General features: G+C 47.9%; 1 protein-coding gene across 2 annotated transcripts in view; it reads right to left on the reverse strand.

Annotated features, from left to right (window-relative positions):
- RAB11FIP3 (RAB11 family interacting protein 3) overlaps positions 1-20,673 on the reverse strand; it is a 109,715-nt gene that overhangs the window by 61,698 nt on the left and 27,344 nt on the right. For both annotated transcript variants that reach the window (XM_010338960.3, XM_003928533.4), the window contains exon 2: positions 2,396-2,489. In XM_010338960.3, the coding sequence (XP_010337262.2) occupies positions 2,396-2,489 (94 nt within the window). The remainder of the gene's footprint in view (positions 1-2,395; positions 2,490-20,673) is intronic.

Below are 20,673 nucleotides of genomic sequence, written 5' to 3' on the forward strand. Positions count from 1 at the left end.
AAGATGGACAGTGTATAGGAAATGATGAGAGTGAAACAGCACAGCCTCTGTGAAGAACAGCTGGCAGTCTTACAAGAAACCAAGTACACTCAGTACATGACCAGCCGTCCCACTCCTAGATACAGGCCCCAAGGACTGGAAGACACGTGTCCACGCAAAGACTTGTACACAAATGTGCCCATTACCAGGAGAATAAAGAAACAAAATTTGGTACAAGCACACAGTGGACACTACTCCACACTGGACCAGAGAGTCCAAAACATGCAAACCACATGGAGAAATATCAGAGAAGCTGTGCTGAGGACAGAAGCCAAGTGAGAGCATACGAGTCCTCAAGAGAGCAGAAACTGGCCGGGCGCAGTGGTTCACGTCTGTCATCCCAGCACTTTGGGAGGCCAAAGCGGGTGAATCACTTGTGGTCAGGAGTTCGAGACCAGCCCTGCCAACGTGGTAAAATCCCATCTCTACTAAAAACACAAAAATCGGCCGGGCGCGGTGGCTCAAGCCTGTAATCCTAGCACTTTGGGAGGCCGAGGCGGGTGGATCACAAGGTCAGGAGATCGAGACCATCCTGGTCAACAAGGTGAAACCCCGTCTCTACTAAAAATACAAAAAATTAGCTGGGCATGGTGGCACGTGCCTGTAATCCCAGCTACTCAGGAGGCTGAGACAGGAGAATTGCCTGAACCCAGGAGGCGGAGGTTGCAGTGAGCCAAGATCGTGCCATTGCACTCCAGCCTGGGTAACAAGAGAGAAACTCCTTCTCAAAAAAAAAAAAAAAAAACCCCACAAAAATTAGCTGGGTGTGGTGGTGGGTCCCTGTAATCCCAGCTACTCAGGAGGCTGAGGCAGGAGAATCACTTGAACCTGGGAGTGGAAGTTGCAGTGAGCTGAGATGGGGCCACTGCCCTCCAGACTAGGCGACAAGAGTGAAACTCAGTCTCAATAAAAAAAGAAAAGAAAGAAAGAGGCAAAACTAATCCAAGATGACAGAAATCAGCATCAGTGCCAGTGGGAAGGAAGGCACTGCCTGAGGGCAAGGGGTATGCAGGACCCACGTGGGGACAGTGATATGCATGACAGGCTCTGCACTGCCAGGCACGGGACTATTGGAGTTCACAGAGGAGCACGCATGAGCTGTACATGGGACTCTGCACTGCCAAGCACGGGACTGTCAGAGCTCACAGAGGAACACGCGTGAGCTGTACATGGGACTCTGCACTGCCAAGCACGGGACTCTGTCGGAGCTCACAGGGGAGCATGCATGAGCTGTACATGGGACTCTGCACTGCCAGGCACGGCACTGTCAGAGCTCACAGAGGAACACGCGTGAGCTGTACATGGGACTCTGCACTGCCAGGCACGGGACTGTCAGAGCTCACAGAGGAACACGCATGAGCTGTACATGGGACTCTGCACCGCCAGGCACGGGACTGTTGGAGCTCACAGAGGAACACACGTGAGCTGTACATGGGACTCTGCACTGCCAGGCACGGGACTCTGTCGGAGCTCACAGAGGAGCACGCGTGAGCTGTACATGGGACTCTGCACTGCCAGGCACAGGACTGTCAGAGCTCACAGAGGAACATGCGTGAGCTGTACATGGGACTCTGCACTGCCAGGCACAGGACTCTGTCGGAGCTCACAGAGGAACACGCATGAGCTGTACATGGGACTCTGCACTGCCAAGCACGGGACTCTGTCGGAGCTCAGAGGGGAGCACGTGTGAGCTGTACATGGGCCTCTGAACTGCCAGGCATGGGACTGTCGGAGCTCACAGAGGAACACGCGTGAGCTGTACATGGGACTCTGCACTGCCAGGCACGGGACTGTCGGAGCTCACAGAGGAACACATGTGATCTGTACATTTCACTGCAGGTAAATTTCTATTCAAAGGAAGACTGGAAACAAACACTGAGACCTAGGGAACAATGGCAGTATGGGCTGCAGTGTTCAGGTCAGTGTGTGAGGAAGCATGCTGACTGTAAACTCATCCCACTCGAGAGGGGCTGGGGGACTGCATGGAGACTGACAGAGACATGGGGAGAAAAGTGCAACAAAGTACTGCCCGCAGAGCACGGGTGGTGAACACCCACGTGGATAGCCATGGTATCTTTCTTTCAATATTTTGAAAGTTTGCAAATTTCCATCATGAAATCTTTGAGGAAAGAGGCAGTAGTTTTCCAGCATTAAGGAAAAGTAGTTGATTCAGCCAATTCTGGAAGGCAGGGTATGTGTGGAAGAAGGAACAAGAAAGGAAGGAGACCATATTGGGGGCTTCAAGGAGAAGGGAAGATGTTAGAGTCGGCACAAGGAGCCTGGTGGTGTGCAGGTAGCTGAGAGGGTGGCTGAGGAAGGGGAGAGGAGGTGGGAGCTCACAGAAGGGATGACTGACCTCCATTTCTGATGGCTGTGATCCCTTGGTAGAAGTCTTCAAAGCTGATCACACCGAGCCCACTGGGATCCAGGTACTTAGTTAAGTCCTTCACCTGTAATTGCCAAATGAGACTAGGTTACCCTAAGCCTTTACAGCAGGGGTGCCCAACCTCAGACTTCCAACCGGCACAGGTCTGATCTGTGGCCTGCTGGGAACAGGACAGCAAAGCAGGAGGGGAGCAAGCATTGCCGCCTGAGCTCCCCTCCAGTCAGATCAGCAGGGGCATTAGCTTCTCAGGAGCACAAAGCCTACTGTGAGCTGTGCATGGCAGGGGTCCAGGTTGTGCGCTCCTTATGAGAATCTAATGCCTGATGATCTGAGGTGAACAGTTTCATCCCGAAACCACCCCCACCTCCTACCCCTGTCTGTGAAAAAGTATCTTCTACAAAATCAAACCCTGGTGCCAAGATGGCTGCAGGCTGCTTTAGGGAATCAGGATTATGTTGTATCACAAGCTTGGCTTTTCACTAAATGCAAAAAAGCAGCCAAAGGGCAGTGTTAAGAGGGACAGACTCTGACTCCTCACATCCAGGAGGTAGCGCGGCCTCCACAGGCCACTGCGCCACAGCCGCAGGATGGGCAACACCCTACAAATGAGCTACCAGCAGCACCTAGGGTAGTGAACCACGGGAGTGTGACCCCGGCCATTAAAAGCCAGCAGCCAGGGTCTTAGGTGGAGAGAGCAGTTCTGAAATTTTAGATACTATTCTGGCAAGGATCCAGCATATTAACATAAATACGTTACACAGATAACACAGATAAGCACACACGCCCATTCAGAAAAGCCTTCCTGGCTGTGAAGAGTCCTTGGAAGAGAACAACTGAAGAGACTCCTGATATCAAAAATCATAAATGCTTAGTAGGATAACTCACATATGGATGTTACAGAGAATGAAACTCTTCAGAAACAATGTAGGTTTATTCTGCCAAGTGTAAATTGGTTTCCATGAAAATTTAAAAATTTTCAGGAGGCGGGGTAGGAGAGCATTAGAAAAAATAGCTGGGCTTAATACCTAGGTGATAGGGTGACAGGTGCAGCAAACCACCATGGCACACGTTTCCCTAAGTAACAAACCTGTACATCTAGCACATGGACCCCAAAACTTCAAATATTTAAAACTTTTATACTCAAAAGACAACATTAATAAAAGCTAAAATGGACACTGACTAGGAGAAAGTATCTGCAAACCGTGTATCTGTTAAACCCCTTGTATGCAGAATGTATCAGGAAAACTTATAATTAAGAAGACCACTCCAAGGCCGGGCGCGGTGGCTCACGCCTATAATCCCAGCGCTTCGGAAGGCCGAGGCGGGCAGATCACCTGAGGTCAGGAGTTCAAGTCCAGCCTGACCAACATGTGCTGGTCTCTCCTAAAGAGAGACCACCCAGTCTCTATTAAAAATACAAAATTAGGCCGGGCGCCACGACACAAGCCTGTAATCCCAGCACTTTGGGAGGCCGAGGCGGGTGGATCACAAGGTCAAGAGATTGAGACCATCCTGGTCAACATGGTGAAACCCCGTCTCTACTAAAAATACAAAAAATTAGCTGGGCATGGTGGCGTGTGCCTGTAATCCCAGCTACTCAGGAGGCTGAGGCAGGAGAATTGCCTGAACTCAGGAGGCGGACGTTGCGGTGAGCTGAGATCGCGCCATTGCACTCCAGCCTGGGTAACAAGAGCGAAACTCTGTCTCAAAAAAAAAAAAAGACAGCTCAGGGCAGGTGCAGTGGCTCATGCCTGCAAATGCAGCACTTTTGGATCTCCCTCAGCCTGCGGTAGGGAGCTTAAGACCAGCCTGACCAACATGGAGAAACAACATCTTAACTCCAAATACAAAATTAGCCAGGTGTGATGGCACATGCCTGCATTTTCAGCTACTCAGGTAGGCTGAGAATCGCTGAACTCAGGAGGCAGAAGTTGCAGTTTTCCAAGATCACACCACTGCCTAGGTGACAGAGTGAGACTCTGTCTCAAAAAAAAAAAGAAAGCTCAATTTTTGTTAAGTGGGCAAAAGATTTAAATAGACATTTCATCAGAAAATATGTATGAATATATTTAGGCACATGAAAAGGTTATAGGCACAGGAAAAGATGCTCAATATCATTGGTCCTTAAATAAATGCAGATTAAAACCACAATGCAGCCGGGTACGGTGGCGCACACCTGTATTCCCAGCACTTTGGGAGGCTGAGACGGGCAGATCACCAAAGGCCAACATAGTGAAACCCCATCTCTACTAAAAATACAAAAAATTAACCAGACCTGGTGGCGCTCACCTGTAATGACAGGTACTTAGTAAGCTGAGGCAGGAAAATCGCTTGAACCAGGGAGGCAAGTTGCAGTGAGCAGAGACTGTGCCATTGCACTCCAGCCTGGGCAACAGAGCAAGACTAGCAAGACACCATCTCCAAAAAATAAAGTTTAAATACAGATAAATATTTGATGATATTAAGAACTGTTTGAGGCCGGGCGCGGTGGCTCAAGCCTGTAATCCCAGCACTTTGGGAAGCCAAGGCGGGTGGATCACGAGGTTGACAGACCGAGACCATCCTGGTCAACATGGTGAAACCCGTCTCTACTAAAAATACAAAAATTAGCTGGGCATGGTGGCGCGTGCCTGTAATCCCAGCTACTCAGGAGGCTGAGGCAGGAGAATTGCCTGAACCCAGGAGGCGGAGGTTGCGGTGAGCCGAGATCACGCCATTGCACTCCAGCCTGGGTAACAAGAGTGAAACTCCGTCTCAAAAAAAAAAAAAAAAAAAAAAAAAAGAACCGTTTGGCCGGGCGCAGTGGCTCACGCCTGTAATCCCAGCACTTTGGGAAGCTGAGGCAAGCAGATCATGAGATCAAGAGTTCAAGACCAGCCTGGCCAAGATGTTGAAACCCCATCTCTACTAAAAATACAAAAAATAGCCGGGCACAGTGGCAGGTGCCTGTAATCCCAGCTACTCAGAGGCTGAGGTAGGGGAATCACTTGACCCTGAGAGGTGGAGGTTACAGTGAGCTAAGATTGCACCACTGCCCTCCAGCCTGGGTGGCAGAGTGACTTTGTCTCCAAAAAAAAAAGAACTGTTTATTTTTGCAGGTGTAATGACATTTTTGTAATTTTTCAAAGAGCACTGCCTTTTACACATATGTCCTGAAAAACTTAGAAATACCTCAAGAATGTGAGATGAGGCACAGATGTCACCAAAGGTATGCCTACAGGTTGCTGCGACTGAAGCTGGGTACCAGTGCACCATTTCACTACTCTCCACTTTTATATGGGTTTGAACTCTTCCATAACGAAAACTTCAAGAGCAAAAGAGGAAAAACAGAACAAAGAATAAAGAAGTGTGGGCCAGGGAGAAAGGAAAAAGGAGGAGGCATTCAGCCACAGAGGGAGCTGACTCCAGAAGGAAGCCCCTCTTGGGTGCGGCAGCGGTGCTGTGACAACCCTCAGCTGTGACAGGGAGAGGGAACGGGTAGCCAGGAGCCCCGGCTGCAGCCACATCCATTAACCCACAAAACCCTGGGGCCTCGGGCAGGCTGTGGCAGATGCGCATCACTGAGTCCCTAGGAAGGCCCCCCAGGCCCTGCACTGAGGTCCAGATGCCAGGGCTGCCACCAAGTGGCAAGCACAGAACCCTCAAGGGCAGCCCCACTGGAGACACCAAGACACAGCCGCCAGAAACACAGCTGCTCCGTGTTTCAGGACAAGGGTGAGGGGGTGCAGCACGTGTTTAGCAAGGCTAATGCATCGCCCAGGAGGCAATCTAGAGACCCCAAAGCATGCAGGGCACCAGAGCAAGACCTGGGCCCCCATGGCTAGACCTCTTGCCACCATCTGCTAACGTGCTGCATAAAGTCAGGCTCAAACAGGGCCAGCCCCAGCTAACGGACCCCACAGTGCGGGATTCCTGAACCAGAGACCGAGTTTCTGCTTCCCCTCCACAATGAAAGAGGCCAGGGCCATCACCCTGATCCTAGGGGTGCCAATGTGTGCTAGCGCGACTCTGGGCTCAGAAGTCCATCATTAGCTGACTTCCCGGAGACAAACGGAGTCTAGAAAACGTCTCCCCACTTATCTCACAAGTCTTCATTCCTAAGAATGTAGAAACTTGCTGAGTACCTGAAGAGTTACTAATCCAGAGTCCAGACTGGTCAATCTGTCCTAAAAATTCCTAAGAATTTCAACACTGAGGCTACTAACTGAACACAAAGTACCAAGTTGTTCATCCTGAAACATTAAACAAACATTTTTTAAACAAATCATTAACTAAAATAGGCCTTTTTACATGTCACCATGTTAGAATGAACAAGAGTTAAAGTATACATTTTTATTTTTATTTATTTTTTGAGACGGAGTTTCGCTCTTGTTACCCAGGCTGGAGTGCAATGGCACGATCTCGGCTCACCGCAACCTCCGCCTCCTGGGTTCAGGCAATTCTCCTGCCTCAGCCTCCTGAGTAGCTGGGATTATAGGCACGGGCCACCATGCCCAGCTAATTTTTTGTATTTTTAGTAGAGACAGGGTTTCACCATGTTGACCAGGATGGTCTCGATCTCTTGACCTCGTGATCCACCCGCCTTGGCCTCCTAAAGTGCTAGGATTACAGGCGTGAGCCACTGCGCCGGCAAAGTATACATTTTTAAAGCTCCATTTCAGGGGGGTGGGGAAGGTGGGGAAGGATAACATGGGGAGAAATGCCAGGTGTAGGTGACGGCAGATGGAGGCAGCAAACAATCTTGCCATGTATGTACCTACGTAACAATCCTGCATGATCTGCACATGTACCACAGAACCTGAAGTATAAAAAATTTAAAAATATGTTACCAAAAAAAAAAAAACACCTCCATTTTCATTATATTTTCTTTATAATTTGTAGAACAGATCAACTTCATGTAATTGATGATTTGGGGATAGTTCTAATTCCCCAAACCCAAAATACTCAATTCAGAGGCTTTAAAAAAAAAAAAAAAAAAAAAAAAAAAAGACTGTGAAAAATAAAGACAGCCCACCCTTCTCTGCAAAATCCAGTAGCGGCAAAAACCAAGCCAAGAGACATAAACCAGAGTGGCCAAAGCCAGTCAGCACCACTCCAGCAGACGGACAGTAAGTTACAGAAACACCACTGGGGAGAATCTACTCCATCACCGGCTCCAGGGGGATGGACTGTCTCCCAGTAGGGAGATTCCAGTATGAAAAACTTACTGGCAAACCACAGTGTTTCTACTATCAGTGGAGAAACATGATCCACTAATCTAAAAGAAAAGAAAGCAGAACAAGTTCTCTCACCACAGTCAACTAGAACCCCAGAGGCTCCACAGGATTCAACACACTGTACTATGGCTTCACAGCACCTTTCAGAAGGAGAAACACCTACATTTCTGCATCTTGTGGTTATTATCGTACTTGAATTATAATTGTTTTCAACAAAGCTTACCTTATCAGAAACCATGGTAATAATAAGCTAAATGTTCCTAGAAGCTCCCGTTAGCTATTTGTAAACTTCACACTAAGATCAGCAAGTGGGCCAGAGTGGGCAGGGAGAGGGGCAGCTCTGAAAGCCTACCTGCACATAACCTCCCAATAGCACTGAAGCCAGCTGCTCAGCAGCCTATGGCATGGAAACTTTTTCTAAAAACGCAAGCCAAGCAGCTACACATATATACAAAGGGTTTTCCCTGCTGTTCCCAAGAAGTGCTCGCTCTTTTGATTTTTTGTTTGTTTTTGAGATGGAGTCTCACTCTATCACCCAGGATGGAATGCATTGGTATGATCTCGGCTCACTGCAACCTCTACCTTCTGCTTCAGATGACTCTCCTGCCTCAGCCTCCCAAGTAGCTGGGATTACACCACGCCCAACTAATTTTTTTGTATATTTAGTAGAGACAGGGTTTCACCATGTTGCTCAGGCTGGTCTTGAACTCCTGACCTCAGGTGATCCACCCGCCTCAGCCTCCCAAAGTGCTGGGATTACAGGCGTGAGCCCCTGCACCCAGCCAAGAAAGCCAATTCTTGTTAAGTTTGAATGAGAAAGAGCATGTATGTGACATTTCCTAAACCTACAGGAAAGTTAGATTCTGTTCCAAGTCACATTAGGCTCAGGGACCTTGTACAGAGTTCCAGACATAGGCGTGTTTCCAGGGTTAGTTTTGTGGGGTTTTGTTTATTTGGTTGGTTGTTTTTGGTTTACTTTTAAGGATGAGGTGTACAGGCCGGGCTTGGTGGCTCATACCTGTAATCCCAGCACTTTAGGAGGCCGAAGTGAGCAGATCATGAGGTAAGGAGTTCCAGACCAGCCCGGCCAACATAGGGAAACCCCATCTCTACTTAAAATACAAAAAAATTAGCCAGGTGTGATGGCAGGCACCTGTAATCCCAGCTACTAGGAAGGCTGAGGCAGGAGAATCGCTTGAACCTGGGAGGTGGAGGCTGCATCGAACCAAGATGGCGCCACTGTACTCCAGCCTGGGCAACACTGCAAAACTGTCTCAAAAAAAAGAGATGAGGTCTACAATACATTGCCCAGGCTAGATGTTAACCCCTAGACTCAGGCAATCCTCTTGCCTCAGCCTCCTGAGTAGCTGGGACTAGAGGTGTGTGCCACCATACCCAGCTAATTTTTGAATTTTTTTTACAGATATTGCTATGTTGCTCAGGCTGCTCTCAAACTCCTGGGCTCCAGCAATCCTCCCAATTGACCTCCAGAGTAGCTGGAACTACAGGGATGAGCCACCATGCCTGGCTAGACTAGACCGTTTTTAATTCCCATTTAGTCTGCTTTGCACCAATTACTATACAGGTAACTTTAAGGGAGGTTATGCTTGGCAGTTTATGCTTCAAGACCCTGCTCAGAGACTGCTCTAGAAGAGTGGAAGTCTTTCCTTTTAACTGGGAGTGTGGGCAAGGAACAAAGACCCACCTGCTGGATGCTTTACCCACCCTGGAATGATGGGTCCTGCTGGGAAAATGAAGTCATTTGAATAAATCTCATGTCTCTTTTCCTGACAACTTAAAAGGTATGGTGTGTTTACCTCTACATTGAAATTTGGAAGAAAGGTAAGCTGAATAATACAAGTTTTCCTACTCTGAATGTGCTCACTGGCAGCTTGGTTTTTCTGTTTGAAGTACAAAAACAGGTTCTTTCGCTAGGCGTGGTGGTATGCCTCTAATTCCAGAACTTTGAAAGGTTGAGGGGGATACACTGCCTGAGCTCAGGAGTTCAAGACCAGCCTGGCAAACATGATGAAACCCCGTCTCTACTTAAAAAAATAAAAAATTAGCCAGGTGTGCTGGCAGACTCCTATAATCCCAGCTACTTGGGAGGCTGAGACAGAAGAATCACTTGAACCAAGGAGGCAGAGGTTGCAGTGAGCCAAGACTGTGCCACTGCACTCCAGCCTATGCAACAAAAGCAAAATTCTACCTCCAAAAAAAAAAAAAAAAAAAAAAAAAAAAAAAAAAAAAAAAAGAGCTTCCTAACTCAGAGAACTGCTCTGATTACCGTGATGAAGAACTGATTCGCTTTCCCTGGTTTAGAGGGGAAGGTTTAGAAAAGTCTAGAATAAAAGCACTGTGCTGGTCTGACATGGAAAAGGCCTGTCCCCAAAGAAGCATATCATACATTCAAAAATCCACTTTTATCCATCAGAAATAGATGTGTCCAGGCCAGGCGAGGTGGCTCATGCCTGTAATCCCAGCACTTTGGGAGGCCAAGGCGGGTGGATCACGAGGTCATAAGTTCAGGAGCATCCTAACACAGTAAAACCCCATCTCAGGCCGGCGCAGGGCGGTGGCTCACACCTGTAATCCCAGCACTTTGGGAGTCCGAGGCAGGTGAATCACGAGATCAAGAGATCAAGACCATCCTGGTCAACATGGTGAAACCCCGTCTCTACTAAAAATACAAAAAATTAGCTGGGCATGGTGGCGCGTGCCTGTAATCCCAGCTACTCAGGAGGCTGAGGCAGGAGAATTACCTGAACCCAGGAAGCAGAGGTTGCAGTGAGCCGAGATCGCGCCATTGCACTCCAGACTGGGTAACAAGAGTGAAACTCCGTCTCAAAAAAAAAAAAAAAACACCATCTCTACTAAAAATACAAAAAAAATTAGCCAGGCATGGTGGCGGGTACCTTTAATTCCAGCTACTTGGAAGGCTGAGGAAGGAGAATTGCTTCAACCTGGGAGGCAGAGGTCACACTGAGCCAAGATCATGCCACTCAAGGCACTCCAGCCTGGGAGACAGAGTGAGACTCCATCTCAAAACAAAACAAAACAAAACAAATGCCGGGCACGGTGGCTCACACCTGTAAACCAAGCACTTTGGGAGACTAATGCGGCCAGATCATGAGGTCAGGAGTTCAAGACCAGCCAGGGCAACATAGTAAAACCCTGTCTCTACTAAAAACACAAAAATTAGCTGGGCATGGTGGCTCACGTCTGCAGTTCCAGCTACTAGGGAGGCTGAGGCAGGAGAATTACTTGAACCCAGGAGACTGGGGTTGGGGTGAGCTGAGATCATGCCACCGCACTCCAGCCTGGGTGACAGAGTGAGACTCCATCTGAAAAAAAAAACCAGCACAGAGGCTTACAGCTGTAATCCCAGTACTCTGAGAGGCCAAGGTGGGTGGATCATGAGGTGAGGAGTCTGAGACCAGCCTGGCCAACATAGTGAAATCCAGTCCTATTAAAACTACAAAAATTAGCAGGGCATGGTGGCATATGCCTGCAGTCCCAGCCACTTGGGAAGCTGAGGCAGGATAATCACTTGAACCTGGGAGGTGGAGGTTGCGATAAGCAGAGATTGCACCACTGCATTCCAGCCTAGGCAACAGAGCAAGATTCTGTCTCAAAAAAATAAAATGGGGCCAGGCGCAGTGGCTCAAGCCTGTAATCCCAGCACTTTGGGAGGCCAAGGCGGGTGGATCACGAGGTCGAGAGATCGAGACCATCGTGGTGAACATGGTGAAACCCCGTCTCTACTAAAAATACAAAACATTAGCTGGGCATGGTGGCGCGTGCCTGTAATCCCAGCTACTCAGGAGGCTGAGGCAGGAGAATTGCTTGAACCCAGGAGGCGGAGGTTGCGGTGAGCCGAGATCGTGCCATTGCACTCCAGCCTGGGTAACAAGAGCGAAACTCCGTCTCAAAAATAAAATAAAATAAAATAAAATAAAATAAAATAAAATAAATAAAAAGAAACAGACATGTCTGCCCATCAGTAGAAAGACGCCTGCTCAGCATCCAGCTCAAAGTCCTTTTTTGTTGTTTTTTTTTTTTTTGTTACCCAGGCTGGAGTGCAATGACGCAATCTCAGCTCACTGCAACCTTCACCTCCCGGGTTCAAGCGATTCTGCCGCATCATCCTCCCGAGTAGCTGGGATTACAGGTGCCTACCACCACATCCAGCTAATTTTTGTATTTTTAGTAGAAACAGGGTTTCTTTTTTTTTTCACCTGGGTGCAGATGAGCTAAGGCCAAAAAGGGTGTTAGCCGAGACAGGGTTTCACTATGTTGGCCAAACTGGTCTCAAACTCCTTACCTCAGGTGCCACCTGCCTTGGCCTGCCAAAGTGCTGGGATTACAAGCATGAACCATTGCACCTGGCCTTTCGTTTTTTGTTTTTGAGACACAGTCTTGCTCTCTCGCCCAGACTGGAGTGCAGTGGCGTGATCTCAAGTCACTGCAACCTCCACTTCTCAGGTTCAAACAATTCTCCTGCCTTCGTCTCCCAAGTAGCTGGGATTACAGGTGCACGTCACCACGTCTGGCTAATTTTTTGTATTTTTAGTAGAAACAGGGTTTCACCATGCTGGCCAGGCTGGTCTCAAACTTCTGACCTCAGGTGATCCACCCACCTGCCAAAGTGCTGGGATTACAGCTGTGAGCCACTGCTGCTGGCTGATTTTTTTGTATTTTTAGTAGAGATAAGGTTTCACCATGTTGGCCAGGCTGGTCTCGAATTCCTAACCTCCAGTGATCCACCTCCCCAAGTGCTGGGATTACAGGCATGAGCCACTGTGCCCAGCCTAAGTCCTTCTAATCACAGCGACAGGCTACCTCTTCGTGAAGAGAATGTGATGCTCCTCCACACCACAGCTGCCCCTCCCTGAAGCCTTTCCACCTTTGTTGGGATTCGGTAGGCTGCTGCTCTCCACCCCACTCTGTGTTTGAAAAGCTCCCTGGTACAGGAAGGGTGGGGAGGGTGAGGTGCAGTGGGATGTGGGATGTGGGATGGGTCGAAGGGGAAGAAGGGGTGGCCGGGGGCAGAGTGGATTCCAGGTACTGCAGGAAACACAGCAGTGCTGACTCCACGCTAATTCTGTTAACAGCATTATTGGAATAAAATGCACATGCCACAAATTCACCCATATGAAGGGTACAGTTCAATGGTTTTTAGTATATTCAGAGCTGTCTCCATGTTAAAGACAGAAGACTCTTAAAATGCCAAGAGAATACTTGGAAAATAGACAAGTGGATACACTCAAGCTTTCAGCAAACACACTGAGGAAATAAAACAGAATTTATGAAAGCAGCCAAAGAATACACACATTCAACGATGGCAGGCACATCGCTGCAGGAAACAGAAGGCCGTGGGGCTCCCTTATGCACTTCAGGTCTGGTGCCTGCAAAAGCAGGTGTGTGCCCCAGGCGAGGGAAGGTGAGCCGCTCCTGGGGGGCTGCTCCTGGCCGTGGCACCCCACGGGGCTGGTTCTCTCCCTGGGGATAATGAAACACTCCCTTGGTGGCTCTTCTCTAGAACGCAAGCTAGCTGGTACTCCTTAGCTCACAGAACTCCGTTCCCGCTTTGCTTTCAAGGTCAGCATGTCCTCTAACCTAGAGATGCCACTCAGATCCTCCGTCCCTCCCCTGTACGCAACAAAGAAGTGGAGCCCTCACCCACCAGCCCAGCCAAGCCCTGATGCCTTGTCCTAGGTAACACCAGCCCAAATGGGGACACCCTCAAGTCCTGGCTCAGACCTAGACCCCTGAGCAGAAGTAAAGGAGGAAGAAAAGTAAATCTAAAAGGTTACCCAGTACTTGGTTAGGCGCCATGGCTCCCGTCTGTCATCCCAGCACTTTTGAAGCCGGGGGTGGGGATCACTTGAGCTCAGGAGTTGAAGACTGACCTGGGCAACACAGTGAAACAAAAATACAAAAATATCTACCAAAAATACAAAAAATTAGCTGGAGGTGGGCATGGTGGTGCATGCTTGTGGTCTCAGCTACTTGGGAGGGTGAGACAGGAGGACCGCTTTAGCCTGGGAAGCAGAGGTTGCAGTGAGACAACACTGTACCGCTCACTCCAGCCTGGGCAACAGTTTTTTTCCCTGTCTCAGGAAAGAAAAAAAAAAAAGCTGATGTGCTCGGTAGGCAGGTCAAATGATGGACTTCCTTGCAGTTGGTCTGGGTAGTATGACCTGGCTTCCATGTTGTCAAGGAAGGTATGCCAGGACTACACCACGGTAGCAGGCAGAATTCTAACAGGGTTCCCAAGAGCCCCTCTTTTTTTTTTTTTTTTTGCTTTTTTTTTTTTTTTGAGACAGAGTCTCACTGTCGCCAGGTTGTAGTGCAGTGGCACGATCTCGGCTCACTACAATCTCCACCTCCTGGGTTTAAGCAATTCTCCTGCCTCAGCCTCCCAAATAGCTGGGACTATAGGCATTACGCCATCATGCCCAGCTAAGCTTTTTGTGTGTGTGTATTTTTAGTAGAGACGGGGTTTCACCATGTTGGCCAGGATGGTCTCGATATTCTGACCTCATGATCTGCCTGCCTCGGCTGTCAGAAGTGCTGGGAGTACAGGTGTGAGCCACTGCACTCGGCCGAGCCCCTCTCTTCAGTGAGGCAAAGCCTGTGCATATGGTGAGACAGTCACTATGATTATGTTAACTTAATCTTTAGAAAAAAAAAAACAGCCGGGCGCGGTGGCTCAAGCCTGTAATCCCAGCACTTTGGGAGGCCGAGGCGGGTGGATCACGAGGTCAAGAGATCGAGACCATCCCGGTCAACATGGTGAAACCCCGCCTCTACTAAAAATACAAAAAACTAGCTGGGCGTGGTGGCGCGTGCCTGTAATCCCAGCTACTCAGGAGGCTGAGACAGGAGAATTGCCTGAACCCAGGAGGCGGAGGTTGCGGTGAGCCGAGATCGCACCATTGCACTCCAGCCTGGGTAACAAGTGCGAAACTCCGTCTCAAAAAAAAAAAAAAAACAAACAAACACACATTTTTTTTTGTGAGATGGAGTCTCACTGTCGCCCAGGCTAGAGTGCAGTGGCACAATCTCAGCTCACTGCAACCTCCGCCTCCCAGGTTCAAGCAATTCTCCTGCCTCTGTCTACAGCAGCTGGAAATACAGACATGTGCCACCACGCCTGGCTAATTTTGTATTTTTAATAGAGATGGGATTTTGCCATGTTGGTCAGCAGGTCTTGAACTCCTGACCTCAGGTGGGTGATCCACCCACCTCAGCTTCCCAAAGTGCTGGGATTATAGCTATGAGCCACTGCACCCAGACTAAAACATTTTTAAATTTTATTTTGTTTGAGAAAGGGTCTCCCTTGTCACCCAAGCTGGAGTGCAGCAGTGTGGTAAACATCGCTCACTGCAGCCTCAAGATCCTAGGCTCAAGCAATCTCCCACCTCAGCCTCCTGAGTAGCTGGGACTACAGGTGGGGGCCACCACACCTGGCTGTGATTATGTTAACTTAAGACTCCACTGTAGCAGCCTGCTGGTCTCAAAAGTAAGCTGCCATACCTGGGAGGGCCACGTGGTTGATCCTGAGGGTTCTCTAGGACCTAAGAGCCATTACTGGCCAATGAGCAACCAGAAAACCTCTGGTGGTCTCAGTGGACAGACCAGACCTGGCTATCTTTGGGAGCCATTATTTGGTCTACCATGGTCATCTTACTTTTTAAATTTGAGGTATAATTTCTATCCTGTTGTTTTATGTGTTTATTTTTTTGAGACGAAGTTTCTCTCGTCACCCAGGCTCAAGTGTAATGGCACCATCCTGGCTTACTGCAACCTCCCAGGTTCAAGCAATTCTCCTGCCTCAGCCTACCAAGTAGCTGGGACTACAGACACATGCCACCACGCCCGACTGATTTTACCAAGTTGCCCAGGCTGGTCACAACCTCCTGGGCTCAAGCAATCCACCCACCTCAGCCTCCTGAGCAGCCAGGACTAAAGGTGTTAACCACCCAGCCTGGCGTAGTTCAGTTTTTCCAGGTACACCAGTCATGTAAACTTCCATTTAATATCATAAATGTGTTTACTTTTCCTGCAGCTAATCTTTAGGTGGAGAGTTTCCTTTTTACTAATGTTTCTGAAAATGTAACAGAATTCACAGGCAAAATGATTCATTCTATGAAACAATCTTTAGGAACACATCTATTTTGTTATTCAATACTTTGGAAGGCTGTAAATTCAGTTTATCTAAAACACTTAGGAAAAAGATGAAATTGTGGTCCAACCTTGTTCACTGTTACGTGAGCTGAGCAAAATGAGAACAGTGCCTGGCCTACAGCAGGTGCTCAGCACAGGTGCTCAGAAATCTTATTTCTACAATAATTTTTTTTTTAATTAACAAGGTGCAGCGGTGCACACCTGTAATCCCAGCTACTCAGGAGGCTGCCACTGTGCCACTGAACACCAACCTGAGTGACAGGGCGAGACCTCTGTCTCTCCTCTTTTCTCCTTTTTGGAGACAGGGTCTTACTCTACTACCCAGGCTAAAGTGTACTGGCACAATCATAGCTCACTGCAGCTCAAGTGATCCTCCTGCCTCAGCCTCCTAGGTAGCTGGAACTACAGGCGTGTACCATCACACCTGGCTAATTTTTATATTTTTTGTAGCAAGAGAGCCTCACTACATTGCTCAGGCTGTTCTCGAACTCCTGATCTCAAGTGATCTGCCCGCCTTAGCCTCCCAAAGTGCTGGGATTACAGAAGTGAGCCACCACACCCAGCCTAAACCCAATCTCCTTTAACAGAGACAGGGTCTCCCTACAGTACCCAGGCTGCTCTCAAATTCCTGGCCTCAAGCAATTGTTACTTTGGCCTCCCAAAGTGCTGAGATTACAGGTGTGAGCCATGGCACCCGGCCAGAACCTAATCTTGAGAGGACTACAGAATTCCAGCTCTAAAATTAGAAGTATGAGACCTTGCTGAATAAAGTAACTGCAGAACTGGCCGAACTGCTATGACTATCATAATTCCTTTTTTAATTATAAAGAGATCATCCAGCTGGGCATGGTGGCTCAGGCCTGTAATCCCAGCACTTTGGGAGGCCGAGGTGGGCGGATCACCTGAGGTCAGGAGTTCAAGACCAGCCTGGCCAACATGGTGAAACCCTGTCTTTAAAAAAAAAAGAAAAAAAAGAAAGAAAAGAAAAAAGAGATTATCCAACAGTAGAGAAAACTTTTAAGTCAGCACAAAATGGAGACTTTTCAGACCCGTTCTCAGCACCATCCTGCTGCTGTCTGCCTCAGCCTCCTACCCTCCACCCTTTATAAGGAGAACGTTACACCAGAACAAAGGCAGTAAAAAGTAGGCATTTCCATGTTCTTTATTCCTTACTGAATGATGCAGACTGATGGCCTGTATCGGAAACTTTTAAGAAAGGGTAATAGCACAAAAGAAAGAAATCCTACAGAAACTCAGGGCGCTGTGCAGGGCTCCAGACTTCAGAGGCTGCCTTGGTTCCACACACAGGTTGAGAAACAGAGGCCTCAGGCTGCAGAACACCACACCACAACACAGACACACGCATGCACAAAAACACCTGTTTATTAATCACACAGAGGAACATCAGCTCAAATCCACTCCATAAAAATACAAACTAAAACTACGCTGATATGCCATTCTTCTTGTATCAGATTGGCAATACTTTTCTGGAGGACAATTTGGTGATGGAAAACATTTTCTTAAATGCTTTAAAACCTATATATCCATTCCCCCAGCAATTCTGTTTTTAAAATTTAAACCTGCCGGGCGCGGTGGCTCAAGCCTGTAATCCCAGCACTTTGAGAGGCCGAGGCGGGTGGATCACGAGGTCAAGAGATCAAGACCGTCCTGGTCAACATGGTGAAACCCCGTCTCTACTAAAAATACAAAAAAAAAAAAAAAAAATTAGCTGGGCATGGCAGCACGTGCCTGTAATCCCAGCTACTCAGGAAGCTGAGGCAGGAGAATTGCCTGAACCCAGGAGGCGGAGGTTGCAGTGAGCCGAGATCGTGCCATTGCACTCCAGCCTGGGTAACAAGAGCGAAACTCCTTCTCAAAAAAAAAAAAAAAAAAAAAATTTAAACCTAAGAAAATAATATTGTGCAGGAAGATTCAGCTACAAAAAAGCTCATAATTTCATATATATATATATATATATATATGCATATACATATATATACACACATATATGAAGGAAAAACCTAAAATATCAAAGATAAATAGTCAAATTCTATCATATTCATAAAGCAGAAACGCTATTGGCCATTAAGGTCATGCTGCAGGGCTGGGCATGGTAATCCCAGCACTTTGGGAGGCTAACATGGGCAGATTATTCAAGGTTGGGAGTTTGCTACCCACCTGGCTAACATGGTGAAAACCCATCTCTACTTAAAGTACAAAAATTTGGCCAGGTGTGGTAGCTCACTCCAGTAATCCTAGCACTCTGGGAAGCTGAGGCGGGTGGATCATGAGGTCAGGATTTCAAGACCAGCCTGGCCAAGATGGTGAAACCCCGTCTCTACTAAAAATAGAAAAACTAGCCAGGCACAGTAGTGGCTGCCTGTAATCCCAGCTACTCGGGAGGCTGAGGCAGGAGAATAACTTGAACCCGGGAGGCTGAGGTTGTGGCAGTGAGATGAGATGGCACCAGTGCATTCCATCCAGGCCAAACAGGGAGACTGTCTCAACACCACCACCACCACCAACGAAATCATGCTGCAGAAGCAGATGTACTGATGTTGAGGTGGTAACAATACGTTGACTTAATCTAGGTTAAAGTTGCTAGTCAATTATGACTCTGGTTTTAACTGTCCTATACAAAGAAAAATGTAAAAGCTAGAGGGCTGAAAAATTCACGGTGCTAGATGGAATTTTTATTTTCTCTTTTATTTGCATATTTTTATTTTAAGTGTGCATGATCTGTGACGTTTTCCTTCCAAGCTTCTTGCTTTCAATTTAAAGGCACTCACAAACCAATGAGAGCAGGTTCTTGATTCACTTGTTCCAAATGCCAAGACTCCTCCTGCTCGGTATTTCTTAGTCTGCAAGAGAGAGCCAAGTGTTCCTCAGTGCTGACTAAGACTCACTAACTGCTTTTTCTCTTAAAACGCATCACAAGGCAGGCTTCCTGAAGGGGGTTCTCAAACATTAAATCACCAGAAGGGTGTGTTCTGATGGCTTTTTCTCTTCTTACCAGACAGAATAAGCCATGCTGACAGGGATGCACTTTGTCATAAAAGGGCTTTTCATTTCTAACAGCAAAAACCTCAGCCTTGTTTTTCTTGGATTTCAGTAAAGTAAACCAACCCACCCGACAATGGAATGAAATAAAACTTTGTAAACAAGCGTGAAAAAACACAGGGTGAGAGTGGTGGAAGAAGAAATGAAGAAACATTTGCAGAGATAACTGCTTTAGCAGAGTCTGCTCTGATTCTCAGAATTACTCCCAAAAAGAAAGACCTGCTCTCTTTCTTGTTCAAAGGCCATCCACCAAAGCAGCAGGGTGAAACTCCAGCTCCTGCCCACGGAGACACAAAATACCTTCTGCAGATCACATCTCTGTGCTTTGGGACAACTCAACAGATATTGCCTCTACGTCAGAAAAATGCAGCATGACACAGAAAAGCAATTGACCCCTGCCCGACCACCTCGTATTGCTGCCTCAGAAGTAGAGAGCCATGGACACATGCAGACACCAGGAATGGCAGCCCAGGTGAGCAGGGGGAAGAGCAGAGAGGTGACCTAGCGCACTCCTGGTTGGCCACTGCAGCTCCTTCTGAAATAGCAACCCCCTTCACAAGGATTCTAATAACCATCCAGGATGAAAGAAAAGACCTCAGTTGAACTTATAACTCCAACTACCATCCCCAAAATCCCCCAAGACACTCACCATAGGAATAGTAATGCTATTTCAAAGACTGGCACCATAAGCTGGGTGCAGTGGAGTGGGCCAGGAGTCCCAGCTACTCGTGAAGCTGAGGCAGGAGGGCTGTCCAGGAGCTGGAGGCTGCAGTGACTGTGAAGGAGCCTGTAAACAGCCACTGCGCTCCAGACTGGGCAACACTGTGAGACCCTGTCTCTTAAAATAAACAGCATGATTAGAGAACGTCATAGTTCCAAGAGTTGTGGAATTCCTTCTCTAGGTAGACAAATCAAAAGTACATGGCATGACAGAGTATCAGTCACTCAAGTGCTGTTATTCTGTCACCGAAGGAAGGATGCCTGGTGTGGGAACACAAATGCGTGTTTGCTGGATGCCCAAAAAAGGAGCAGCACGGGGTGGAAGGCTCCAGCTGGGGGCAGCTGGCACTGACTCCAGGCTAGTCCCTGTGCATAGGAGGGTTCATGTGTATGAAATCAATGAACAGAGGAAACGAGAGTACCTGGCATAACGATTATTTTATTACTGTTATAGGATATTTCAAATAATTAATTGTCATCACTGGTCTAAATTCGGGCCTTTGAATCAATCAGCAGAACTTACTGGAGGGTGACACAGAGGGGAAAACTCACCCACTGTGAGAACATGCCAGCATGCCAACAATGACAGGAAGAACTCAGGTCCCCTGCTATGCACACCTGTAGTATGTGTCTGTTTAATTATGGAGATACATAACTTAGGGAACAGGAACATGAGGCTACTGAGTGACTGGGAATACCAGGTTATTGAGTGCTCAGGAACAGGCTTGAAGAAAAACAAGACCAGTCATGACAACTAACACCTGTAATCCCAGCTACTCAGGAGGCAGAGGCAGGAGAATCACTTGAACCCAGGAAGGAGAGGTTGCAGGGAGCTGAGATCGCACCACTGCACTCCAGCCTCAGGGACAGAGACACCGTCTAATGGGGAAAAAAAAAGGCTTGGTGCAGTGCTGATGCCTGTAATCCCAGCACTTTGGGAAGCCGAAGTGGGCAGATCACGAGGTCCAAAGTTCAATACCAGTCTGGCCAACATAGTGAAACCCCGTCTCTACTGAAAATACGAAAAATTAGCCGGGTGTGGTGGTATGTGCCTACAAT

The sequence above is a fragment of the Saimiri boliviensis genome, chromosome 12 (assembly GCF_048565385.1).
Source record: "Saimiri boliviensis isolate mSaiBol1 chromosome 12, mSaiBol1.pri, whole genome shotgun sequence".
Classification (NCBI taxonomy): Eukaryota; Metazoa; Chordata; class Mammalia; order Primates; family Cebidae; genus Saimiri; species Saimiri boliviensis.